Below are 27,500 nucleotides of genomic sequence, written 5' to 3'. Positions count from 1 at the left end.
AGTCTAAGGAGAGTTTATGCTCAGCTATCTAGCAGCTATGACCCTTTGTTTGTGTAATGGTGTGTGTGTGTGTGTGTGTGTGTGCGTGTGTGTGTGTGTGTGTGTGTGTGTGTGTGTGTGTGTGTGTGTGTGTGTGTGTGTGTGTGTGTGTGTGTGTGTGTGTGTGTGTGTGCGTGCGTGCGTGCGTGCGTGCGTGCGTGCGTGCGTGCGTGCGTGCGTGCGTGCGTGCGTGGTTCAGACCCCCTGTGACGGTGACACATGCCAGTTACCACGACCACCATCCACCGCGGCACCGAGATCACGATTTATAACACCAGGCCACCAATGATGCTTTCCTCTCCTCTCCCCATCTGCCCATCTCCCCTTCTCCCCCTTCTCCCTTCCTCTCCTTTCCTCTCATCTCCTCTCCTCTCCTCTCCCCCTTCTCCCCTCCTCTCCTCTCATCTCCTCTCCTCTCCTCTCCCCCTTCTCTTCTCTCCTCTCCTCTTTCTTGCCTCTCCCCTCCTCTCCTGTCTCTCTACTCCATCCCTCTACTATCATCTCTCTATTGGTGTCCTCTCCATCATTTTCCCTCTCCATGGTAACTAGGTTGCTACACTGAAAAAAAGGTCTCTTTGTGGTTGTTGAAATGGCATAAATATATAGAAAGATCCTAACAAGATATATTAGTGGTCCTCCTGAAATTAAAAAAAATCATGTGAGCCTAAACTATTCCTTGAGAATGTCAAATTCACATAATTTTGTCATGTTGGATGGTAAGGAAAATGTTTAGATTTAGGCCGGGGCTCCGCCCACTACGTGACGTGTTCAATTCAGTAGCCAATGATACAGTTCCAGTAGCTCATGCACCTGACCTGAGTCTAAGCGGGAAGGAGGAATTAACTGGCGTTTTCCACATTTTGAAGACATTACGAACAGCATTCAAGGTCTACAATTTGAGGTAAATATCAATGTATTCTTAATCTTCTGTAGCTTTTCCGAATGTTTTGCTAAACCATTGCGTTTTTACAAACAGATAGTTGCTCTAACTTGCATTCTAATCATACCAGCTTTGGGTTAAGTTACTGTTGTGGCGTCAGCCCAATGTAACTGTCGAAAACGGTATTGTTGTGGCGTTGTCGTCGTATTTAAGTGGTGTGTGTTTTACTATTGCAACACGTAACGTGTTTTATGGCGAATTCATTGCTTTTGCCGAAACCTGTTGTGGTCACTGCTGTGCGAGCTGAGCTGATTTAGAACCTAGAAATGCTACGCTAGCTGGGTTTTGATGGCACCTGGCTACTAAAGGGTAACGCGTGCGTGCATTGAAACCCATCGACAAAAAAATGGAAGGATGCAGTATTTGGCCAAAGACATGGGCTTACGTCTGAAATCTTCACGTACACTGGTTTGTGCTATATCATTGTGTTTTGTGTTTGAGATATGATTGCAGTACCAGTCTTGGGAAACCAAATTAGCTTCTTGCCGTTTTGAACTTTGTGGTAGGGGAAATTGTACAGACTGAATTCAAGTGCACGGTGCGCTGACCTAATAGGCTATGTGTCAGGTTTTGTAATTAATGAGCGTGCATAGTCTATTAATGAAGTAGTTTTATTTTGGAAGTCCTTGTATTTGTGTCCTCATTTCGTTCACGGTGAGCATTAGTTATGCATTTAGTTTTTAATTCTGTTTTCCACGACACCACAGTGTCCAATAGTGGCAGCTGTAAAGAAAGAAGGATTTCAAGCGCAGGGAGTGTTTTGCAACCGCGTAGTCTACTACTGAGTTGGTGAAGTGATGATATTTAAAACGGTCTTGTGTAATCCTGCTTCAATCAGCTAAAGGAGCATTTTGTTTGTCAGTCACTGGTTTCACATATGGACAATACATTTAGATAACTGAACCTTTCATAACTGTTCAATGCTACATGGTAATTATACTTCTTGGTGCACTTAATGTGCCTTTGCACGTTTTAAGACAAGTAATGCTGAGTTTGTATCATGTGATTTGGGTGTTGCAGAGGGTGCATTTACCACCTGTAGTGCAAGCAGTCCCTCACAGTCCAGTTCCAAATACACTTCAGAAGGAGCATGCGGATGCATTATTGAAATTGGAGCATATGGTGCATGTGCCAGGTAAATTACAGACACACACACACACACACACACACACACACACACACACACACACACACACACACACACACACACACACACACACAGAGGATGTGACTCATCAGGAAGTCAAACAGGACAATTTGTATGATTGTGTGATGGGTGCAACACTGACAGGGGACCACACACACACACACACAAACAACAAAAATCAGCATGGGATTACCTAGGTTATTCCACCTGTAGAAGGATGTACTAGTCATAAAAGGACACTCCATAACTTCAACGTTACACACAGTCTTTAGTAACTCTGAATTACTAAATTGAATGAATTACTAATTCATTACAAACTGATCAATGCCATTCTGGGCAGTGGCTCTCAACCTTTTTTGAAGAAACGCCCCCTTGGCCTTATCAAAAGCCTCCCGATGCCCCCCCAGACATCATCACAAGCCCAGTGTTTCCCATACATTGATGAAACTATGGCGGCCCGCCATAGTTTAAATTTGGCCGCCATAGTTTCCGAAAATGTAAAAAAAAAAAATTTTTTTTTTTTTTTTTTTTTTTACGATTTCCGTGTTTGTTAAAAGCGATTTCAATTACGATTTCCTTCGCATTTTCCTCCTGGAGTAAATACATCCTATAGAGAAAACCACAAGTGCTTGAAAGAGAGAGGGATCAAAAGCCTTGTCAAGTTGTTGTAGTTAACTTGGGTTTGGGAGCAATAAAAAAAAAAAAACCTTCCGAGAAGGGACAGTTGGGATGAGTTTACTAACACTCCCCAGGCTTTGTTTTACAGTTGTAATGAGTTAGGTGACAGGCCTTCATTGACAAGGCAGAGGAGACATCGGGCTGCATATAGAAATGAATGTGTAGGCTAATGAATGTGAATATAGACATAAATGTGTAATATGTTGTTCAGCCCTTTTAATGGGAGGAATTTTGAAAAACTGGCCCTGTGACCAGCACCCCTCATGTAGAATGTGTACGCCTATGTGTGTGTGGGGAAAAGGCATAGCCTATGCGTTAACAATTTCATAGCAATCTTAAATTCTTATCTCTGCTCCTATTTTGTTTTATTATTTTTTTCATTACATTGGCCCCTGCATGTGTATTATGTAGCCTTATTTCTCAAAATATAAATGGCTGAAATGTAGGCGTAGGCCTATAGTTTCTCCATGCGCCAATGTCATACTGTACTCATTGTTTTGCCATTTTGCATTTACACTGCGTTAATACACCCCCCACCCCCCCCCCCCCCCGGACAAAAAAAGGCCCGTGAAAAGACCCCCCCCCCCCGGACAACAAAAAAATCCCGGCTGCCCCCATAGTTTCCAAAATTTCTGTGGGAAACACTGAAGCCTGACAACGCCCCCCTTAGTATTAAAACATTAAATGGACTAATGACCCCCAATGGCAACTAAGCACGAGCCCATCGGCTGTATCCTTCTCAACACCCCCCTAGAACTCTCCAACGCTCCCTGGGGGGCTGTACCGCCCCCTTTGAGAAACGCTAAGATAAGGCCTTATCTTATTCATTAATAACAATCGTCTCATTACACCTGGACTTGCACTGCATTTTAACATGCTGCAAAAACCATTCAGAATGCACACATACCGGTATTGTGCAAAAAGCAGTGTTTTAATCCGAGATGTTTCTGATTAACAGAACCAAATGCAAAAAGTATTCCAAACTGTTTCTGGTCAACCTGACCTTTGCAACAAGTGTTTTCTTTATGTACTTAACAGTATTCATGTTTTTTTATTGTCTTTGCAGACTGAACACAATGAGTTCTCCAGCATATTTGAGAATTGTTCTGGCAGATGACACATGCCAAAGATTGACGTTCCCAGATGGACTTCCTGCAGCAACAGAGGACCTGGTTTGTGAAGTCCGGAGCCAATGTGGTCTAACCTCCAATTTCAGACTGCAGTTCATGGACCCGCTATTTGGAAATGCCTACATGAACCTCACTTCTATGAATGAAGTCCAAGATCGAGGGACCATTAGAATTGTTCCAGAGTCACTCACGGGCCTGAATGCCTGTAGCTCCACCATGTCCACTGCAGCCGGGCCCTCCACCTCATCCCCATCACCAACGCTCAGCAGTGCTGATACAGATGTAATGTCCTCAACAGATTCCGAGCCTTCTGGGTCTAGGTCCCTTTGGCCTCAAACCTTCCACTGCCCTATGTTTACATATGACGCTGAAATGAAACTGATGAAGGCTAACGCTGCATACAAGGAAAATCACACTCTGCTTTGCGCCAATACAGACCCAAAACTCAAGTCAGACATTCTCCATGGACTAACCCAGGAAATGGTGAAGTATGGTCTTTATGCCTCTGACAGGAAGTTTAGCATGGTTGGGAAGGCACTGATATCCAAGCACCCTTGCCTAGCTGAAGAACACTCGTTCACTGGATATGAAGGGTGGAAAAGTAGCCTGAAGAATAAATTGGGACTGTACCGTACTCGCTTGAGGAAGCTGGGATGTCCGGAGGTGGTGATAAACTCTGTTCAGCTGACAGCAGGAGTCAAAACAAGTCCTGCTCTTGGCATTAAAAAACCGAAGAGGTCTGAGGTCAACTACTGCCCTGCCTACCCTACAGGGGAAGATGATCTGTCCCTTGAGAAACTTCGGGTGGAGCTGAAGTCTGATGTGCAGAGGAGACATAGCAGAGAGATCAGGATGAAAATGGAGAAGACCTTTGCTTATCGGAGACAAGAAGTCGTTCACAGTGCACCCATGATCCACGAGGTTCAGGAGAGATGGCCAGCACTCTTTGATGTACAGGAGGTAAGTCAACATAACCACAAGCTGACATGAAATTGGATAAAGTAAATGCTGTATGGATCATGGAGATGAATTGTGCTTTGTACAATTTTTGTGTTTCTGTACAAATCACTCCGAACATTAAAGCTGTTTGGATAATGGAAAAAGGTATGTTTGAAATGTATTCTTCTGTGGGCTTTCCCTAAAGGTCCACTGTCAGTACATGATGGTGGGGCATATTCAGTTTAGGCATATTCATATTGAGTTTGATAGACATGTCACCATTAAAATATCTTGAGATTGCAGCACTAATTCCTGTATGCCTTTTTCCTCCCTGTCTTCAGATCAACGCTGAATTCAGACGGATCACAACAATAGCCTTACAATCCCGATTTCTCTCTCAGTTGGACATTTTGTCTGACAGCCTTGTGAAGCTTTTCAAGAAAAGAACTGGCCAGATCGGCACTCATCTTAAGACTGTTATGTCACCAATTACTCAGGTAAGAATACTAAATATTGTGAGATGAAAATTGCAGTGATAAAGTAAGCATTCGGTTTTAATCACAAGTAGTTGTATCCTCATTCCTCTTTAATTAGGATGTTGATGCCGCTGATGCTGACCATGTTGATGTTGTCCGGGAATGCCTGCTTAAAGGGTTGTGCATCTACCTCAACGAGGACCCAAGCAACCTCATTCGAGAACTTGTGGTAAGTGTAAATTGTTTACTAGTTTTACACTGACATTTAAGAAAGTAGTCCGTTAACTTTGTGATGGGTTATTTTCTGCTTTTTTAGTGCATCATGTGTTCAAAGACTTAAAGGTGCACCGTGTAAGATATTGCAACTATGCAGCTCATTGAAATTGTGCTGCCTATTGCCAAATATTTACTAGTATGACCAAAGCACAAGTACGTTTTGCAGCTAAAAATGTCTATTTCTGAAAATTCAAAATGGCGGAACATGGAATAGATCCTGCTTTTCATGTATGAAAAGTGCAATTTTGTCAGTCATATTGAATACTTAGAATTTGGTGGTGGTGTTAAAAAGTTAACAATTGTGAACTGGCAGCATGGATTCTGGTAATGAACTACTAAAATATCACACGGTGCACCTTTTTAAGCCATCATCAAATGGTTGCTATCCTTGGACAGTCAAGACTGGTTGACAATTATTCAAGATTATGTCAATTCATGCAATTATATACACCACTGTAAATTCACACATTTCTCTTCAGTTGACCTACATTGGCATGTGAGAGCCACCCCCATCACGGTATGAGACCAGTCTAGAATCATGTCTGTGTTGAGAGCACAGGTGTTGCCCATCATATTTTTCCCTACAGAAAAAAGGACAACATATGGGAATGCAACACTTAAACCTTTTTTTGCATGTATGTTTCATGCCAGTCTTTAAGACAGTTCCTTGTCAGCATAATATATAGACGATAAATGGAACTCCAAAACAAATTGGTATAACTTTCAATTATACCATCTGCCTGTACAGCAAAGTAGCAAAACTCACTGTTATATTTGCATTTGCCTAACAGCCAGCAAAATGGATTCAGTTGGTAGATATTGCAGGTATTGACCAACATTTCCCTATATGAGTCTGCAGGTGGGGTCCACAGACCACTTATCTTTTTCACCCTCTCTGGCTGTTTCTTTTTTGTCATACCCTTGTAGATACCTCGAGGCAGTGTCTTTAACCCACTCCGATAGCATTATTCATCAGAGATTTAATGTTTTTGTGCTGTGGCAAGAAGGTTTTCTTTGTCCACCAGTGCAGTGAGTATGGAGGAGATGCCAACACCTCAGGGGATGTTGAGGAGGCCCTAGGCCTGTGCAACCTAGCAGAAGGACCACTCATTCCTTTTTTCAGGTGGCACTGAAAGATCACTGCCAGAGCCCTGCGAAATTAACTTTGTAACCAGCGTGGTTATTACCTCCAATTTCAACCCATTTGTTAAATTGTCACTGTTGGTAAAATGGATTCACAATGAGATGCACTTTATTATTTTCCCCCAGCAGACCTTGCACTTTCGATGGTCTGCACGCTTGCCATACGGGCAACAAGGTGCATAGCAGCGGGGGGTGCAGGAGTAACAATGAGCACAGTGGTTAGGGTACCTGCAGCAGCAGCAATGATTAGTCCTCACCTGAAATCCTTTTTCATAGGTGTTACTTTCCTCCCTGACCACGGTCTATGTGCAGGTCACTATTGTTTTTTAATAAAGATTGTAGTTATACTGGTGAGAAGAGAAGACTGCATGTATTTTATGTATCATGTATTTTTATATGAGTGTTCTTTTCAAAATGGCTGATGGGAGTGGCAGTTCTCAACTGACTAGCTGCTGTCAACCCTCCTTATCCTCCAAGGCAAGCAAGTGGAGTTGGGTAGCTAATGTGGTTATTGAACTATGCTGACATCCTTTTATTTAACTTGGCTTGTGCACAGGGAAGGATTGTGGACACTCGGCACAGAATACAATACACTTCTCACATTTAAGCAAATGGCATAACTTTTTAATATACATGTTAATCATGTTGTTGCCCTCAATACAGCTGATATGATGACTGACGTTTCTATGCAGGCTAAAATCAGTGCTTTAATTGATTTGTTCTCCCATTCTCTATCATTTTATCTTACTCTGTAGGAAGATGATGATGGCCGGATTCAGAGAGCAGTGGAAGAAACAACACTGGGGATTCTGGTTGTGAAGCGCTGCCCCTCAGAGCATCCTGACATAGTGATCATCCTAGAGGGACAACAGGTACTGGGGGAACTGGACAATGTGCCTTTAGCAGCAGCTCTGATATTTGGGCTGATGTATGCTCTGAATCTCGATTACCCAGCAGAGCTCAAATATACATTTGAGGTTCTGCAAAAGATCATCATGGAGTTAGAGGGCACCACCATGTCAAAGAAATGCCAGGCCCTGCAAAACAAACTCCGTGATTAAAGGGTCTTTCCTCCGATATCAATCCAATTGCTGGGCTGGACGCTGCTGAAATGTATGCAGAGTGCAGACTTTCCAACCCAGATTTCTATTCACGTTCTGTATTCGGCAATGAAGGCCATCTCACTGGCTTGTATTTTCAGTCAGTGTGAGTTCACTGCCAAAGTTCAAATGACTTGCAATGTTGAAGGGGCTTTGAATTTTGAAATGCACAGAATGTCTACTTTGCCCAAGACCATTGTTTTTATTTCTAATTGGGAAATAATTTTTTCATTGGGCTTTTGAATATTTTCTTCTTGTCTATAGGATCAGGAAAACTCTTTTTATTATCATTTTTGATACTATTATAATTTCTATTGGCTTGTGTTCAGTAGACCTTGTGCTTAAAATGTGCACATTATGTGCATCATCTGCAATCCATACAGATGCACAGTCTTCAAGCCTGCTTTCTTTTCTTTTTTTCTTTTCACATTCTACATTCAACAATGAAGGCCATCTCACTGCCTTGTATTTTCAGTCGTATCACTGCCGAAGTTGTTAAAATTACTAACAATGTTGAAAGTTTAAGGGGCTCGATATTTTGAAATGCACTTTTTTTCCACCTGGCTATAGGATCAGGGAAATGTGAGCGAATTTTTATTTATACTACAGGTATTATTTACACATCTCATTTTGCACTTTGCCTTTGTAGGGCAGCCTTTCGAGCCAGCTTTTTTTCTAATCGGCAACCTTGTATTTTCAGTTTTCTCTCTGCCAAAGGTATGACTTGCAATGTTGAAAGTTGAAGGGACATTTTGAAATGCACTGAATATTGCCCAAGAACATTTTTATTTTTGCAATTGGAAAATGCATCAAGTTTTTATTGGGCTTTGATTTATTTATTTTTTATCTGACTATAAGGTCAGGAAAATGTCTTCAATGACATTGCTGCTGTCATTTTTTTGTGTGTTTTTGTTCAGATTTGGGGGAACTACTGAAACTGTAGCCTTTCTACGTTTTGTTCAACATCTAAAGGCACCGTACTGTCTTTGACCTTGATTTCAATTGTCTGCAATGTCTAGAAATTTGAAATAAATGTTGTAAATGTGTACTCAAATTCTAGTTGTGGTTGATTGCTTATTGAAGAGAATTGCTATTTAAAATAACATGTTAATTTGACATGCAATAGTTTTTTAAATATGACATGAAAAAATCTTGGACATCGGTTGCATCAAAAAAATTATGTCCATCAAACAAGAAAAAAATCGTGTTGTACTTATGACAATTTTATATATCAGTGGCACATGTAAAAATTATGTCCATCAAAGCAAAAAAAATCATGTTTGACTGACAATAATATTATACATCAGTCTCACATGTAAAAATTGTTGACAAATGCAAAAAAAATCATGTTTGACTGATAAGAAAAAATATCTTCACGTACACATTAGAAAATCATGTTAATTTAACAGAATACAGTTAGCCACTTTTAACATGAATTAATGGGACTTTGTGGACATGATTTAATCGATGCAACCGATGTCCAAGATTTTTTTACGTTATTTCGACAGACCATTTTTTTCAGTGTAGTAAGGAAGCCGGTTTTACACAATATTGTAAGAAGGAGTGTGTGTGTGTGTGTGTGTGTGTGTGTGTGTGTGTGTGTGTGTGTGTGTGTGTGTGTGTGTGTGTGTGTGTGTGTGTGTGTGTGTGTGTGTGTGTGTGTGTCTGTGTCTGTGTCTGTGTCTGTCTGTGTGTGTCTGTGTGTGGGTGTGTCTGTGTGTGGGTGTGTCTGTGTCTGTGTGTACCATCAAAGTAGTGCACTGCTGCAGCAGCTACGTGCTGATAAACACGGCCACTGTATTGACTGTTCTCTTTTTGTTTACACAGCGTTATTAGTGTTAAGTCCTGTACTGCCCCCAAACAAATTTGTGCATGCTTGTGTACGTATGAGCGTGTGTGTGTGTGTGTGTGTGTGTCTGTGTGTCTGTGTGTCTGTGTGTCTGTGTGTCTGTGTGTGTGTTTTGTTTGCTGTAAGGAGGGACAAAACAGCCACTGAACAAACAAGATTAAAAACTCTTAATCTCCAAAGTGTTATCTAACACATTTTGTTTTTGTTTTCGCATATCGGAAACAAGCAACCGACGATAGCAAATATTGGACATGAAAATCAACACCCCCCAAAAAAAATGACTAATTTGATTTTAATGAGGCTACAGGAAGGGAATGAAACTTATTAGATTTGTCGGGGCCTGTGAATATGCTATGAGTCTATGAATAATTGATTGACTTGATGAAAACAAATGAGACACCCCCTTGAACACACTGTCGTTTTAATCACCGGGAACGATGATCTGAGCAGACTGCGGTCGGAGATGATACCAACGAGGTGGTTCATTAGAAGACTGAGTTTTCACCAATCTCTGGAGCACTCATCGAAAGCTGTTTTTTTTTCAGTTCTGTAGCGTTGGTTTGCCCAGTGAGGAGGGGCACACATTCTCACATTAGTCAAACACTGTGTTATCAAAAGGCTGGTGGTAGTCTTCTGACTACTATATGTCTGTATTACTATTAGCTAACGTACTATTACGTTACGTTAATGCTGTTTTGTTCAGCAGCATCGTTTAGTTAATAAGTGGACTGCTGTATGTCTGCATTTATATTAGCTTGCTTACCCCTTTGTCACCAACTGTGGAATCACAGAAGACAGCAGCTGTTCAGTGTTGGCGTTGAGTTAATGCGTCTGGTGACTAAGTAGGCATTTACATTAGCCTGTTTCCTCCTTCATCATGATCTGTGGAGTTGATGAAGGCTCTTAACGTCATTAAGTGGCTAGTGAGGGGGTAGGCATTTATATTAGCCTAGCTCGTCCTTAGTCACTAATCACCAATCTCTGGTGGTCTTGAAAGCTGTTTGTTCAACATCATTGTTTAGTGTGCATGTCCATTTAGTGTGCTGGCAGTAACTTAATAAGTTCATTCAAATCAGCTTTTTTCCCCTTTGTTACGATGGAGTAGATGAAAGTTCTTTGTGTCATTTAGTTAGTCTACAGTCACAGATCTCTTTAGTCATCAAAGTCTGTAAGTAACATTGTTTAGCGCTGGTTAGTCCAGTGAGTGTGAATACCTTTCTTTCTTCCTATTTTCTTCTACCAACTCGGCAATTTTGAATACTTTCAAAGTTTTTCTTCTGTTCTTTCTGTCTGTGTCTCTCTATTATTTTTCATCTGTCTATATGTTGGTCTATCTGTCTTAAGGCTTTCTCCCCTTTCTCTCTCTCTCTCTCTCTCTCTCTCTCTCTCTCTCTCTCTCTCTCTCTCTCTCTCTCTCTCTCTCTCTCTCTCTCTCTCTCTCTCTCTCTCTCTCTCTCTCTCTCCCCTCACTCTATATCTCTCTCGCTTCACCCCAACATAAAAAAGCCCTATCCACTTTCCTTAACTCGTTCTGTTTAAAGTCGGTGTCCGATTTGAAAAACATTCTCCAGGAGTGGGTTTCCATTCTCCTGGGAACAGCCATGGCTGCCAGAGAGGGTTTTTTTCCACTCCGTTGGGCCTCTGCTGAACCACGACCCAGCACAAGGATCCCCCAGACCCCCTCAGCACACCACACCACCCCACATCACATCACATCACCACACTACCCCAGTGCACTTCACCACCCACCCACTTCCCTAGCTCTTTGGAATTTTAGAATCCTTCTCACCCCTTTGCCCCCTTCTCTCCTTTAACTTGCCTGCTGTTTCCTCTGCTGTTCCACCGCTGCAGCTACCATCACTCCAAAACCTCAACCCCCCACCTATGGTACACCCCGGCATGCCATCACAAGGGGCTGAAGTTGGTTCCATCTCTCGAGCCCTGATAGGAAAGGAAGGGAGAGAGAGAGAAAGAGAGAGAGACAGACAGACAGACAGACAGACAGACAGACAGACAGACAGACAGACAGACAGATAGAGAGAGACAAAGAGAGACAGATAGAAATGGAGAAAGTGAGCGGAAAAAAAAGAAATAAAATAGTATGAGGGTAAAAAAAAAAAAACTCAGGTGTGTAATCGGCACATGAAAAGGAATACAGGGGACTCCAGCAGTCTTTTCCGGCTGTCCTTCTCCTCTGCAAGCCTATTGATCTCAGCCATTAGCTTAATCTGTGCTGAAGGAAGGAATGGCACCGAATGAGGCGGCCCCGCTCCAGTAAACTCAGGGAAGCTATCATGTGACGGAGCCAAGTATTGGGGGGGATAAGTGACACACGTGAATATATGTGAATGTACACACACACACAAACACACACACACACACACACACACACACACACACACACACACACACACACACACACACACACACACACACACACACACACACACACACACACACACACCACCCCTGACCGCTCCCCTCCCCCAGAGGATGCCTCTATTCATGGGACTAGTTGCTTTTAGTGTAAAGTAATCCTCTCAATTAGGTATTAGTGACATTAATTGGCCCCAGTGTAATTGTCCCTTCACAGGCGAAAGACTCCAGCATGCAGAGAGGGAGAGAGAAAGAGAGAGAGGGAGAGAGTGAAAGAGAGAAGGAGTGAGTATCTGGTAGTGGCGCAACGGATCATCATTGATCCGTGGTCCGTTCGGACCAATCATTTCGGTTCGGCACACACATGGTCCGCGGTTCGATTTATGCATTTGCGCGCATGTTCAATCTAATCGTTGGGACGTCTACCTCACGCACTGCATGGAACACAAACAACAGCACAAACTGTTCCCGAAATCTTGCCTGTGCCATAGTTGCAAAACATTCCGTGTGATAGCCTACTGTAAATGCATTTTGAAGACTGACTGTCAAATTCAAACTGTCTCGCTAAATGTTTGTGTTGCGATCGGTTGAGTTCAGCGCATTTGCGACGCAGTGAGATATACTCATGTAACGTACCGCGATAGTCGCGTGTGATATAAAACTTTGGCAAACTAAATTCATTTCGTTTTGTGACTCCTCTGACATTTTGAGGACAGTGAACAGGTTAAATCATCTGGTTAGACATTCTGTGCGCTCTGATGTCCCTGCAGAGTCTCCGCCTTCTTAAAGCAGCCGCTGCCTTTTTTTAACAGTCAATGCCAATTCTCTCTCTCTCTCTCTCTCTCTCTCTCTCTCTCTCTCTCTCTCTCTCTCTCTCTCTCTCTCTCTCTCTCTCTCTCTCTCTCTCTCTCTCTCTCTCAGAAATGCTGACCGCTGAGGCAATTGTGTTTCAATAAAAGATTGATGCATTTATCTGCATTTGCATGTACAATTAAGGACATGAGCTCTGGTCTATGTGCCATCTGTCAGTAAGTCACTTTAAAGTCATCTGTCAAGTAAGACTTTAAGCCATTATTTTGGTAGTGTGCATATTCTGAATTAGACATTTTGATATAGATTAATCTAGATTAATTTCATAATTGCAATGAGATTAATCTACATTCAAAAATTATCTATGCCCACCCCTAACAAAGACACATCTTATGTTTATTTGTCTTATCGATTAAAAAAATAATAATAATGAGATTATTATTATTAATTTTTTTTTTTTTTTTTGGCTGATCCGAAAAATGATCCGATCCGTGGGCTCTGATCCGAGGAATGATCCGAACCGTGAGATTTCTGATCCGTTGCACCCCTAGTATCTGGGGTAATTTGGACATATGGGGGGTTAATGCCGTTTTCTCCTTCCACTGTGACCCCTATCCTTCCTCCTCCACACCACCTACACTTCCTGGATGAATTCCAACAACAACGCGCAAAGCCGCTCTAAAACTCTGTTAAGCCCTGCCAAACGCCGCGCCAAACGCAGCGCCAAACGCCGCGCCAAACGCCGCGCCAAACGCCGCGCCAAACGCCGCGCCAAACGCCGCACAAAACCCATGTACAGCACAGTACTTGGCAGTGTGGGGGCAGAGGCGGAGAGAAAGAGAGATGATTGAGAGATCAGATCAAGAGATCAGGAGTAGAGAAAGAGGGTAGAAAGAGAAAGAGTCAGAGGAGGGATGAAAGGTTGCAGAACAGAGAAAAGAATGAAAACGTTTCATTAGCACACATGCTCTTCTTCCCCACTCTACTAAAAGCTCCAGATGGTGGATTTAGGTGGCCCAGAGCAACACAGCAGCCCAGCCCAGGAACAGACACTCTAATCCAGCCCTAAATACTGAGAACGAGGGCGCCTGTGTGGCGATATGGATGTGTGCGTGTGTGTGTGTGTGTGTGTGTGTGCGTGCGTGCGTGCGTGCGTGAGGGTGTGTGTGCGTGTGCATGTGCATGTGCATGTGTGTGAGTGTCTGTGTCTGTCTGTGTGTTTCTATGTGTTTGATGGGTGGGGTGTCTCACCCTATGGTGTAGTGCAACTCTGTTGTTGCTACTGTTTCTGCGGTAGTGTGTAAGCGGATGGGCTGGATGGTAACAATGCAATTAAAAACAAATGAGCTCATTCGGTGTCTGTTTACTAGTCACACTTAATATGCCACGGATTAAGACTGTTACTCAGTCCTGCCAGCCAGGAGAAGATGCGTGAAACCAGGAGAGGATAAGATGATCAGGAAGTGAACACCAATACACAGTATGCCGTCTAGACAAGATGGCTGATGGCGAAAATCTGTTAGGGCAGACTGAGGTTGAAAGTTCTTTACCTGCTTCTAGCATTCCCACTCTCACCATCACTACATAATTTACTGCTCTTTGTGTGTCTCCTATTTGTGTGTGTGTGTGTGTGTGTCTCCTCTGTACATGTAGTGTGTGTGTGTGTGTGTGTGTGTGTGTGTGTGTGTGTGTGTGTGTGTGTGTGTGTGTGTGTGTGTGTGTGTGTGTGTGTGTGTGTGTGTGTGTGTGTGTGTGTGTGTGTGTGTTTTCCAATTTGTATTCTTCATGTTATGTCCATTAGAAGGCATGGCGTATCAGTTACCACAATCAGTTTTCCTTTGGTGCAAATGGTTTCTCTTCTTCCTCACTGGTTCCCTCCTCTCTGCTCCCCTTGCATCACAGCACTGCACTGTATTGTATTGTATTCCAGTGTGTCCAATATGTCTGTTCACCTGCCTGTGCACTGAGTGATGGTGCATTGCCCCTCATCTCACTCTTCACTCTTTCTCTCCTCTGGCACTCAGGCATCACACATGAATATATACATATACTACACACACACACACACACACACACACACACACACACACACACACACACACACACACACACACACACACACACACACACACACACTGTGCCGTGGGTCAGGTGTGTGTGCGTGCAAGCGAGCGTGTGTGGGTGGGTGTGCAAGGGCCCAGGGTTAGGGGTGCCTGTCTTTTATTTGTTTCCATGGGAACCACAAGCTGGCATGAAAGGGGCTGGCTCGGACTGAGAGTAGTACACTGAGTGGCCATTGATCGAATTGTGGGTGCTTACAGAAAACACACACACACACACACACACACACACACACACACACACACACACACACACACACACACACACACACACACACACACACACACACACACATTCTGTGGAAAGCAAGTTAACACATAAGCACACAAAGACACAGTATGCGCAATTGCGCACACAAACACACAGTATGCACTCTGTTGCGAAAACACACACACACACACACACACTCACTCTCTCTGTCTCACACACACACACACATACACACACACACACACACACTACGCTCACTGCTGAAAATAGTCGCTAAGTGAAAGCAAAATCTGCTGTGTTCCTGTGAGGTGTTGCTTCTGCAGAGTAATGTTCTTCAGCTGATTACACCACCTGTTTGGCTCACGTTTCATTGGCCTCAGGCACCCAAGTCCCCAAAAAGTGAATATTCATAAAAACCTGCACGAGATGTTTCACCCAGCACTTCATCAAGTTGGTGTTGCTTGCTCCAAAATGTAAATAAAAGCTAAACCGTTACACTTGTGTGATATCTTATGATTATCAATTCGTGATTATGGGATTCAATTGACCTGCCTCACACATGCACCTGAATGACGGCAGTACAGCGGAACCATTTTTGTGGTGGTGTCTGAGCAGAAAGGTTATTAATGCATGAAAACAAATTAGTCCTCCTAGACCTGGAACTAGAACTTGAGTAGAATTTTACCACCTCTGCGTTGTTTACACTGAGGGTGAACCAGCACTGACTGTAACTTGAGCTTTTGCATAGAGACACTTTTGCTCATGAACCTGAGTCTCTCTGTAACGTTATTGCCCCTGCTTGCATGAATACAGGCAGGACTGGCTCTGGCGTTTTAATGAAATACGTAATTATTATGTTCATCACTTCGCTGACTCCCAGACTCCCTAGATATAGCCTTGGTAATTAAAATAGATCATTATGATTTTTATCAGTGCTTTGGTCGCCTCAGTGGCCACAGGAAGGGCTTTTGAAACACCTTCTGGGTCCTAAGACATCTCTTCTATACATATATTTTTATTTGTCTCAATTTAGGAATAAACAACCGCTATGTGCAGTAAACATTGCCATTACACATTATTACGTTACATATTAAACTTTTACTATGTTGTTATTTAACAGATGCTCGTGTCGGGGGGAGATTAAAGTTAACCAACCATCTGAGGGCGATACAGTCTGTCAGTGCTGTAATAACTTGGCATTAGGTACCTTCGTTAGGGGCCCAATGGTGACAGACCCTGAAATTGAACCAGCGACCATCTGGTGTTCTGTGTTCTAGACTAGCCCTAATGAGTAGCCATCAAACCACCACTACCTGCATCAAAATCCTCAGTAACCAAATTGATCTACTTCCCTTTCTCCCTTCCCATCCCACCATCTTTTGTGGACAAGTACACAGCAGCAATCTGCTGCCTTGATCACTAACCACCAGTCCAAACCACCGCTGTCCCCAATGTGATCTCAATCTATTGTACACGTCATTAACCAACCTTGATCAATCTCTCGCTTTCTTGCTCTCTCTCTCTTTTTCTCTTTCTCTCTCTCTCTCTCTCGCTCTCACACAGACATACGCACACACACACACACACACACACAAGCACAGGTATGTCCACAAATCAGAGCCTGATCTACAGTATGTCCCCCTCTCTCTGTTGTTTCCCACTCCCTCCCGCAGGTCCACAACCGCAACCTGCTGTCCATGGATTTCGACCGCATCACACGTACGGAGAAGGTATACGACGACCACAGGAAGTTCACGCTGCGCATCCACTACGACCACGCGGGCCGGCCCACGCTCTGGGCGCCCAGCATCCGCCTCAATGGGGTCAACGTCACCTACTCGCCTGGCGGGCACGTCGCGGGCATCCAGCGTGGCACCATGTCCGTGCGCATGGAGTATGACAGTAACGGGCGCATCAGCTCACAGACCTTCGCCGACGGGAAGTCATGGACCTACACCTACCTGGAGAAGGTTTGTAGCCTCTTACTGCCCCATCTACGGGCCTATTCTCTCTTTGCTGAAAACACTCCACTACATCATAACAACATTGCAACTTTTTAAATCTTTTTTTTCCCTAATAGATACTGTACATGTATGTCACTGATTCTTGAGAAAGCGGCTAAAACACGTCTCAGCAATAAACTGCCAATTCTGTTGAAAATAAACTACATTTTCATGAACAAAATGAATCCAGGTAAAGACCCAGGGGTCTGTTACACAAATGTACAGTCGTTTGAAATATGTAAGTGTAATTTTATTACTTTTCATGGCTATAAACCTGCCCACACCCTGTAAAAACAGCTGTCCCAAGGACAGACATCATCATTTCAATTGACTTAAAATGTAAAAATCACTGATATCATTGAATAATATCACCATGATGTGAAAGTCCATATTGAAGTGGTTCTGCAGATATGCACATAGTGTGTGTAAAACAATATTTACTATTATTTTCTGATTGCTCAAAGTGTGTCCAGCATATTGGTCACCACCGTCAGATTTTTTTTAAAAGACAATAAAATCAGGGATGGACAAGGTCATTGTCATTACTTAGGACCCCTTTTCAAAACTTCAGCTCTACTGAATACTTCACCATCACTGAAGCTCCTGTAAATGTACTAATTTCTCCTCAATTTGTTAATTTGTTTGGACACTGGTACTGTCCCAACCATAAACTGTCAACACCGTCGGGGGTTTAAATAGTATTATGTTACATTAATGTTAATTATATATACTTTTTCAGAAGCGGCATGAAGCCCCTAAGAAACAGAGCGAAAACGAAGTGGCTAATGTGAGCAAAAAATGCACAATATGTAAAAGAGTGTTTTTTTGTCTCACACCGTCAGATGTCACCACCGTCAGATTTTGTTCCGCTCATCATCTTGTTCCATATTCTACTAAATTGTGCTGGTTAATGAAACATTACCAGATATGTTAGTAATAATTGTGATCCAAACTTATACTCTATCCTCCACTGAGGTGAATTTGGAGGGTTTTTTGTCACAAAACCTGACGGTGGTGACATCTGATGTAGTTCACAAAAAAGCATGTGTTTTACATGTTTTTGACAAGTTTTAAGAATATGCTTCCAATAAGTATCTACAATTATGTTGAATTGTAAAAGCAATTCACTTAAATACAGTAAACATGGTTTTTTTAACTTCTAATTCTGTCTGACGCTGGTGACAAAACCAAGAAAGAGGCCATTTTCTGAAAAATGTAAAACATGGGGAGCTTGGTGAATACATTCACTGCACAGCCAAGACCTTAATCTATGATAATACCCCTCTATATTTTGGATTTGAACAACTTAAAACCTGTTTATGCCACATTTTCAATAATCTAAGCCTACTTCCTACAGTATCTAACAAATGAAGAAAAAACACATGCACAAGCATACTGTGCACACAGAAAAATAAAGTGTTTATGCTAGATGTCATTGACTTGAGAGGGCTATTTATTTTGCTAAATGTAGGTAATAATTAGGTAACTTTCACCACCTTCAGATTACTGTCACCACCGTCAGTTCTTAAGTCACCACCGTAAGAAGGAGTTTTGGACATTTTAAATGAATGTGCTTACAAAATTTTCCTTTGGACTTGTTGAATTATCAAAGTAATAGCAAATTTAAGCCTACACGAATATTTGTGAAATTACAAAAAATTGTTTGATCTATTTAGGCATTAAGTAAGCATTGTCTGACAGCACATATTTTTAAATTAGAACACATGAAGCAGTATTAAAATAGAATGTAGGTGAATTTTCAACATTTAAAGGCGTATGTGTGAACCAAAAAACACACACAATCACTTAAAAACTCCAGATACATATACAACCAAATCAATACACTTTTTATTGCTTTTAATTGTGTCTGACGGTGTTGTCAAAAAGCAAGGTATGATCGGAGAAAAACCTGATTTCTGAAAAAAAATCAAAATGGGGAGATTGGCCTTGTGCATTTCTGAAAAGTTAAGACCTTTGTTTACGAGGATATACCATATTATTTTGTAATTCACTTTGTTTTTTTCTTTCAAGATTACAACCTGTTTTAGCCACTTTCTCAAGGATCAGTGATGTACAACACAAGGTGTTAAAGAAAATCTGAACCAGTTAACAATGCACGTACACGTGCACAGTTCCTCCACAACCAAAAGCCTTTACAGTCGGTCCCCCTACAATGCACACCCTTTACCGAGGTAATGCCACGTCATCCACCTCGGTACGTACCGGGCCTAGCTGCAGTGTACCCAAACAACCGCCGGGTGGCACTTGGGAGCGCTCGCTATACGCTTTACCACGTGGTAGTCTCTCTCTCTCTCTCTCTCTCTCTCTCTCTCTCTCTCTCTCTCTCTCTCTCTCTGGCCTACAGCTTACCTATTGCAGCGCTCCCGTTTGAGCTTGGACGTCCAAAATGTTTATTACCATATGGAATATTTTACGATGCTGACGGCATATTAATATATGCTCATATTCACCAGCACGCACCGATTCAGCGGATAACAACATGCCTATAAATTGTGTGAGAACACCTCCAGGAAGTAGGAAGAGTCATAAAAAGAATAGCCTAAATAATGTAATGAATTTTCTTTTTTTTTTTTTAAATGATGATCGGATGAATTGCATTAATGTGCAAGCTCTGACAAAATGCAAATTGAGTGTAGCCAGAAGCCATACCGATTATCGCATCGCAAGATTTGAAACGTCTAATATTGCAACTTCAGACTTGTTGTCTAGCTGTGGATACTTTTTTCGTTTGGTAAAAATTACTGAGAGTGCAATACACCTCACCGCAGTAACCTACAGCGCTTCGTTTGAGCGTGTAAGCGTTGGCTATTTATCTCACATCGCCAACAGCTGGGGCGATAACCTAACCTACACTTCCCTAATGAATTTAATGTTGTCACATTGGCAAAAATTAGCAAGCGACTGATATTGCTGTTTTCGTGCTCAAATTAAGTGTAACCAACTGTCGGGTTATGTGTCGCAGGTGAGAAAGTGCGCATTTTTCCAGCGACACCTCTCCTTGTTACCAAATACCCTGGAGAGTACTGTACACCACAAATAGGCCTACGCCAAGACACAAATATTGAGTTTTAAAATAATATTTATTAACTAACAGAAATCTAAAAGAGTCCCGGGGCACCCCAAATCTATAGGCCTACAAGTCCGAAATTCCAAATTTCCTTGGAGATCCCCCCCACAGTCATCCGTTCCGAAGGAGGCGGAGGAGCGGTGGCCAGGTGTCCATCCATTGCGAGGCTGGGGAGACAGGAAGAGCTTGGTGACAGTAGGCTTGATTCCATAGGCAGTCCAAATGACACTCACTTCCATAATTAAGTAGGCTACGCAGGTAATCGCTGCACTTATTCCACGTGATTTACAACACTGCACTCGCTAGTCTAGGTTAAACGTTAGGGGTGAAGTTGCACAGCACTCGCACACGGCACGGCTCACTGCAAACAATGTGTGCTGCGATTCACCTGGCCAGCGGTGTTAAAAGTGAGTCCAAGTACAACTGGGTTTGGAGAGAGAGAGAGAGGGGAAATATATGCTGGGAAATATATGCAATGTCATCTCATAATCATGGAGTTCCTCATGCGATTTCATCTGGGTCAGTCAGAAATGCATGCACCTTGCGCACCGGGAAGTGTGTTTTTTCAAACAAGAAAACTGGTTCATCATATGCATGGCTTAAACTGACTTTAATGTTTGCCAACGTGCTATAGTTTTCCTCTCATAATAGCACCTGGCGACTGTGACCACAGTTAGATGACCTCGCGCGCGTAAACCCATTAAAATATAGCCTAGCCTTCTGTGGCTATTCAGAGCAATATGAACCAATCAGGTCGGCGTTGCTATTAAGCAAAATACATCCCTGATGTCTACTTAACTAAAATAAGATGCATTTGTCTAATATTTGGAGACATCGCCTTGCTCTTTCTGCGGGGAATTAAGCGCCTCTCTCCCTCGCTCTCTCTCTCTCCCTCTCTCGCCCACACACACACACACACACACACACACACACACACACACACACACACACACACACACACACACACACTGTTTGGAGAGGACGCATTTAAACTGTAACAGTTTAGGCAGTAGGGGAGAGCAGGGACTCATGAAACTCGGGACGAATGAAACACTGCGATTTACTCGAAAACTTTAACATAGCCTATCCGAAAGTATGAAAAGTCAAAGTTGTCAGGTTTACAGGCAAAAGGGATTTAAGTGTCAGTAGACACTGTCGGGACGAATGAAACACCAGTTTCATCCGTCCCTCTCGCCCATTGACTTAAAGCAGGATCAAAATAAAATGGGAGCACTTGAGATGACTATGTTCCAACTTGTCTTGAGCACCGTCGTAGCGCAACAAATCATTATCGTAAACATAGCCTAGATAATTGGAAATTACAAAAAATAGGCTACATTTTATAGACTTTGGCTATAGGCTAAGCCGACTCCTCTACCTGTTTGAATTAGTGCAGCCTTACAGGGAGGACGTTAATTTGGCATAGGTCAACTGCAAGAGACTACTAATTTGTGACTTGACGTGATGTGTGAATAATTAGGCTACGATATGCAACAGGCATATTTAGCCGCACTCAGTCATTCATTGGGTGAATGTCCCGACCCTGTGTGTCCGCGTGCATGCATGGGGTGGGGAAAAATACATCAAGCGTGCCATCACCACCCATCCCCCCGGACCCACGAAACCCACTGAAGATCCAAGCAATTGTAGTCTGTCAGTATTTTAGTGTGGGCCCAGGTAGTTGAATTCCTGCATGGCCTGGTTATCTCAATAGTGCCAAGAAGATGTTTGCCCTCAGGCTAGTGTGTTCATAAAGCGCATGTTCGATTTGATAGGCTACGATCAGTAGGCCTAAGCCTCAACTTGTCTGTCGTGTCTTTTCCTTCTTTCGATATTTTGTAAAATAGGCCCACGTTAAAGCCTAAATACGATAATAGGCCTAAATAAGGCTAATAAAGTGAGCTAAATAAGTCAGGCCTAAATAAAGTTGTTTTAGCCTATGAACTCAGGCAATGCAGAAATTTGCGGAGGGATTTTGGATAACTTGGCCTATAGGCTACCGATGGCTTTATGAACTTCATGACTGGGCTACAAGATAGTCGGGTAAGCATATTGACTTGTAGACCACCAACATCTGATGCTGAAGTGGGGGAGGGTGTTTTTTTCACTTCAAATGTTCCCCGACACACACACACACACACACACACACACACACACACACACACACACACACACACAGATACGCGCTAATCGCTCTCCCTCTCTTTCTCGTTGTTGCTATACGTGCATCTGGATAGGCATAGGCAGTGTGGTCACCCAGCACATTTTCATAGAAATGCTGTGTGTTTTTTTTTTTAATGAAATCTTTATTCAGTTAGGTTGTGAACAGCGTTTCTCTTTCGATGTTGCGTCACCGTGGACAAGTGTCTGCTCGAAAACTTAATGCAAAGCGGCTAAAATGTTCAGAACGTGTTGAACTTTTCAGAACATGAATGTTTGTCTGTGGGGGAGGGGTGGGTTACAGCAGTGCAGTGCAGTGCAGTGCACGGGACTGCACAGCCTTTTGTGACATGTCGTGGCGCGACAGGTTATCCAGCCTCATAGGAGTCATAGTTCCCCAGTCATACTGTTGGTTCGCATCTCCACCGAAGCAACTGAATTTGCAGTCCTAATCACAGATGATTAGCCACACCTGGTGTAACAGATGTATTGTCATGTGTGCATCACATCCCCAGTTAACCGGAATCCCGTCGATCGCGCAGAACAGCCCATTGAAAAGATGAAATGTTCACAAGCACGTCTTCAACCTATTAGTCCGCAGGCTATCCTGAGGATATCCGTTCCTGACTTGAATAGGTAGTGCAGAAATAATTAACAGACATCACTTAGCCTATAAGTTAGGAGCGGAATTGAGACGGTGAATGCAGGACAGAATAATGAAAACAAAACACCGTCGACTGGCGGTCTTGTTTAGGGATCACGCTTGTGTTATTATCAAATACCCAATGTTACGTGCAACGCGCAATTGGCTGACTCTTTCCACTTGTAGCCTAAAACTGAGGGAGGGATCAACATACAATGAGCTACACTGAAGCAGATCACTCTGCTTCGCAAAAAAAAAAAACAGCACCAATAATACCCCCGTCTTCAACCTACTATTTAGGCTACCAGATATAGGCTAGTAATAGTATTAAGTTGTGCTACCTTGTTTTTTGTGGTAACGACAGTGTAGATCAGGTAATAACCTGCAATAGGGGAAGCGGCATGCGCCGGTTTTAAAGACGGAATGTCGTCGCCAAATGTAAAATCACCTCTCTCATGCTGACATGACGGGGCACTACTTCATTAGGCTACAATGTTGTTCATGTCTGTTTGACTCACACTATACGAGTGGTTCAATTTGTGTTTTTGTGCTCATCGCACAAATGAGACAGACAGGCTTGCTTGATAGGGCTACACAAAGCAAGCGACATCGGTCCACTCAAAATGGTCCGAACTCCGCCGCTTGATTTCATGTCTCCTCAGTCTCTCCATTACGGTTTAGGCCTATTAGCCTACTCTGTTTTGCTATTTTCGTTATTCTTAGCCCTGGCATTACAGATGAAGCAACTGTGATCAGTGAGGTTGTGGAAACGGTTGAATAGGCCTATGGTCCTAAATTGGAAGCGGCCGATGCCAGTTTTGAAGACAGAATGTCGTCGCCAAATTTAAAATTCGATCTCTCTCATGCTGGCGTCACGGGACACACTTAATTAGGCTACAATGGTGTTCCTGTCTGATTGACTCGGTTTTAATTGTCTTTACCGGTTCAAATTGTAGTAGGTATGCAAACTCTGTATCCTGAGGATACCCGTTCCTGGCTTGAATAGTGCTGAAATAAGTGAGGGACGGATTGGGAGACGGTGAATGCAAGACAGAAAAAAAGTCGAGTTTAAATTCACATTGTGGTCTTGTTTAGGGCTCACACTTGTGTTATTATCAAATGCCCTATCAAATGCCCAATGCTAAATAAAACATGCAATTTGCTGACTGTATTTCTACTACTACTAAAACTGGGGGACGGGCAAGGACGGAAGCACAAACAGACCACAGACACAGGCAGACGCTGCTCTGCAAAAGCGGTGCTATACTGCCCCCCGCATTCCGAATGGCCACAGGGTGTAATGATCACGGTACGCTGCCGCGGCCCGGCACGGTAATGAGCAGATTGAAGTTACACCATCTGTAAGTAACAGAATAAGACTTTGTCATTATATATACAGTAAGGTTATAAGATAGGCCCACTGCAAAGTGGGTAATATTTCAAGTCTTGCTAATGCCCCCTTTAAAAAATGCTATTAGCAGAGTGATCTTCCAATGATCATCGCAATGTATGACTCAAGACTCTGTGTAATGTTGTAGTAGTGTAGTACTACTATGGTAGCTAAATCTTTTTCATGACTGCTACAGCATTTCCCTGGTGCAGCATTGCTAGATTAGATAAATGCTATAAGGTTAAAAGCTTTTACCGTACATAACAAAGTCCTGGATAAATACATGCAGTACATGGAGAAGGTGAGAATGGGAGAACAGTGATGATGATGAACCTGATTACATTTTACTACTGAGGTACAGTGAGAGAAGGTTTATTGGCATTGTCATGCATGTATAAGCATGTTGTCTACTATTCTGACAAACGTGGCATTTTTGTCTCTTGCCTTGCATGACAAAGTGGTAACTTACTTACACTTACACATTTTATAGCACTGTCGCCCTTGTGTTAGTCACTAAAGCTCTCTCAGATGCACAGTGGACAGTAAAACAATGCATTGATAATTCAACACTTGGAGTGTACTCTGCGATCAAATACACTGTAGAAGATGTTAAGTCTTGGTGTTGAATTAACAGTGTGTACAGAGAGGCACAGAGGTCTTCTCAGGGATGAGCTTCGCCTCCTCTCTTTGCACATTGTTGCTGCAGACAGCTTGACAACAGCACGCTTATGTCTTAAAATAGTTTGGCTCAGTGAAAAAAGAAATGGCAAAAAAAGAAAAGAAAAAAGATCACTTTCAAAGTGTTAATTACTGCCAAGATTTTATGGAGAGAATTTCTGTGCTTTTTTTGGTCTGCTATCTTTTTAAGTGATGTGAGCTGCAGCAATCTTCTTCTCACGTGACAGACGTGAGAGCCTCAAAGACAAAGCCTGCATGGATTTGTAACTATAGAAATTTGTGGAACCGAATGCACCTTGTTCACATTATCAGTAAATGGAAATTAAATGTTAAAAGCCCCATATCATACATGCCTGTCTCTGTGTGTACATTGTACACTGCAAAATGGGGGACGTTTGCAATTCAAATGTACTTATCTGCATAGTGTCTCAACACAATGTTCTGTAATCTAAACACTTCCACGGTGAAACGATGTAGCTCTCAGCCACACGCACGGTATGGGGGAATGACTAAGACCCAGCTTCCACTAATATACATATGTGGAATTAAATGTACCTGCCAGTACATTGCCGGTAAGCTCATTTCAGAGCATTTCTGTGCTCTTTTCTTCTCAGCAGTGCATTCCTGCTGTGGTCTGTGGATAGGAAAAAGCAGGCTTTAGCTGTGAAGCCTATCCGTGGCCGATGACAGCTTTGGCTGGGCCCATGACAAAGTCATGTGAAAGGGTCTTCCTTGCGCAATACATACAATGTTATGAGCAACCCATTTTGACCCCCTCTCTCCCTGGGCCTGGCACACCTGATCCATTTGTCTCCTCCCCTGTCGGCTCCCATGAGCTTATCGTTAAGGCCAAGAGGAGGCACGCATTAGCATTGACCTTTGTGTTGTCCTTGCAGGCGTAGAGTTTATCATATTAATGGGTTTAGCATTGGTTAGTTTGTAGGAGGGCCAGCACAGCAGGGCTATCAGCATGTCGACTATGAAAAAAATAAAATGATTAGAATTGTGCCGAGTGCGGTGAAGTACTATATGTGGTCATTGTGGGAGTTAACACTGTTTGTCCTCTCTTTCTCTTTCCTCTCTCCTGCTCTTTCTTTCACCTCTACCCCCTGCTACCTCTCCCCTTCTCTCCACTCCTCTCCTCTCCTCTCCTCACCTCTGCTCATCTGTCCTCTCTTCTCTTTCATCATCTCTCCTCTCCCCTTGTCCCCTCATCTCCTCCCCTCCTTCCTCTCTCATTTCCTCTCTCCTCATCTCTCCTCTCCACAGTCAATGGTCCTGCTGCTCTTCAGCCAGAGGCAGTACATCTTCGAGTTTGACAAGAGCGACCGCCTGTCTTCCGTCACCATGCCCAACGTGGCCCGGCAGACCCTGGAGACCACCCGCTCTGTGGGCTACTACCGCAACACCTACCGGCCCCCGGACGGCAACGCCTCAGTGCTCCAGGACTACAGTGAGGAGGGCCTACTACTCCAGACCCAGCACCTGGGCACTGGCCGACGGGTCATCTACAAGTATGGCAAGCTGTCAAAGCTATTGGAGGTGCTCCATGACACGTCGCGGGTGGCGTTTGGGTACGACGAGGCGGCAGGCCTGCTGAAGACCGTCAGCCTGCAGAGCGAAGGAAGCTTCACCTGCACAATTCGCTATCGTCAGCTCGGGCCGCTCATCGACCGCCAGATATTCCGCTTCAGCGAGGAGGGGCTGGTCAACGCCCGGTTCGACTACAACTACGACAACAGCTTTCGGGTGACTAGCATGCAGGCAGTGATCAATGAGACGCCGCTGCCCATTGACCTGTATCGCTATGACGACGTGTCGGGCAAGACAGAACAGTTCGGCAAGTTTGGGGTCATCTACTACGACATCAACCAGATCATCACCACGGCGGTCATGACGCACACTAAGCACTTTGACGCCTATGGCCGCGTCAAGGAAGTGCAGTACGAGATCTTCCGATCACTCATGTACTGGATGATGGTGCAATATGACAACATGGGCCGCGTCGTCGCCAAGGAACTAAAGGTCGGGCCTTATGCCAACACCACCCGCTATGCCTATGAGTATGACGCAGACGGGCAGCTTCAAACGGTCTCCCTAAACGACAAACCTCTCTGGCGCTACAGTTATGACCTCAACGGGAACCTTCACCTGCTTAGCCCAGGTAGCAGCGCCCGGCTAACACCACTCCGCTACGACTTAAGGGACCGAATCACCCGTCTCGGCGACGTCCAGTACTGGCTCGACGAAGACGGCTTCTTGCGTCAGCGAGGCAACGACTATTTCGAGTACGACTCGGCGGGT

At 43.4% G+C, this 27,500-nt stretch overlaps 2 protein-coding genes across 4 annotated transcripts in view; both read left to right on the top strand.

The window, feature by feature from the left end:
• tenm4 (teneurin transmembrane protein 4) overlaps positions 1–27,500 on the top strand; it is a 359,210-nt gene that overhangs the window by 312,847 nt on the left and 18,863 nt on the right. For all 3 annotated transcript variants that reach the window (XM_063204786.1, XM_063204785.1, XM_063204784.1), the window contains 2 exons: positions 16,908–17,204; positions 26,466–27,500. The exon at positions 26,466–27,500 is cut by the window's right edge and continues 583 nt beyond it. In XM_063204786.1, the coding sequence (XP_063060856.1) occupies positions 16,908–17,204; positions 26,466–27,500 (1,332 nt within the window). The remainder of the gene's footprint in view (positions 1–16,907; positions 17,205–26,465) is intronic.
• LOC134454023 (uncharacterized) lies at positions 5,146–8,099 on the top strand. The gene is made up of 3 exons (XM_063204764.1): positions 5,146–5,370; positions 5,468–5,578; positions 7,524–8,099. Exons 1-3 carry the CDS (start codon positions 5,146–5,148, stop codon positions 7,827–7,829), a joined length of 642 nt encoding a protein of 213 aa, XP_063060834.1. The 3' UTR covers positions 7,830–8,099.

The sequence above is a fragment of the Engraulis encrasicolus genome, chromosome 8, assembly GCF_034702125.1.
Source record: "Engraulis encrasicolus isolate BLACKSEA-1 chromosome 8, IST_EnEncr_1.0, whole genome shotgun sequence".
Classification (NCBI taxonomy): Eukaryota; Metazoa; Chordata; class Actinopteri; order Clupeiformes; family Engraulidae; genus Engraulis; species Engraulis encrasicolus.
This window is presented reverse-complemented; position numbering and strand designations above follow the sequence as displayed.

Bases quoted from the DNA above. Each gene is read 5' to 3' on its own strand.
- LOC134454023 (XM_063204764.1), top strand. From the start codon at position 5,146: ATGTCACCATTAAAATATCTTGAGATTGCAGCACTAATTCCTGTATGC. The intron at 5,371-5,467 runs GTAAGAATACTA...CTCTTTAATTAG, and splicing joins TTATGTCACCAATTACTCAG to GATGTTGATGCCGCTGATGC. The intron at 5,579-7,523 runs GTAAGTGTAAAT...CTTACTCTGTAG, and splicing joins ACCTCATTCGAGAACTTGTG to GAAGATGATGATGGCCGGAT.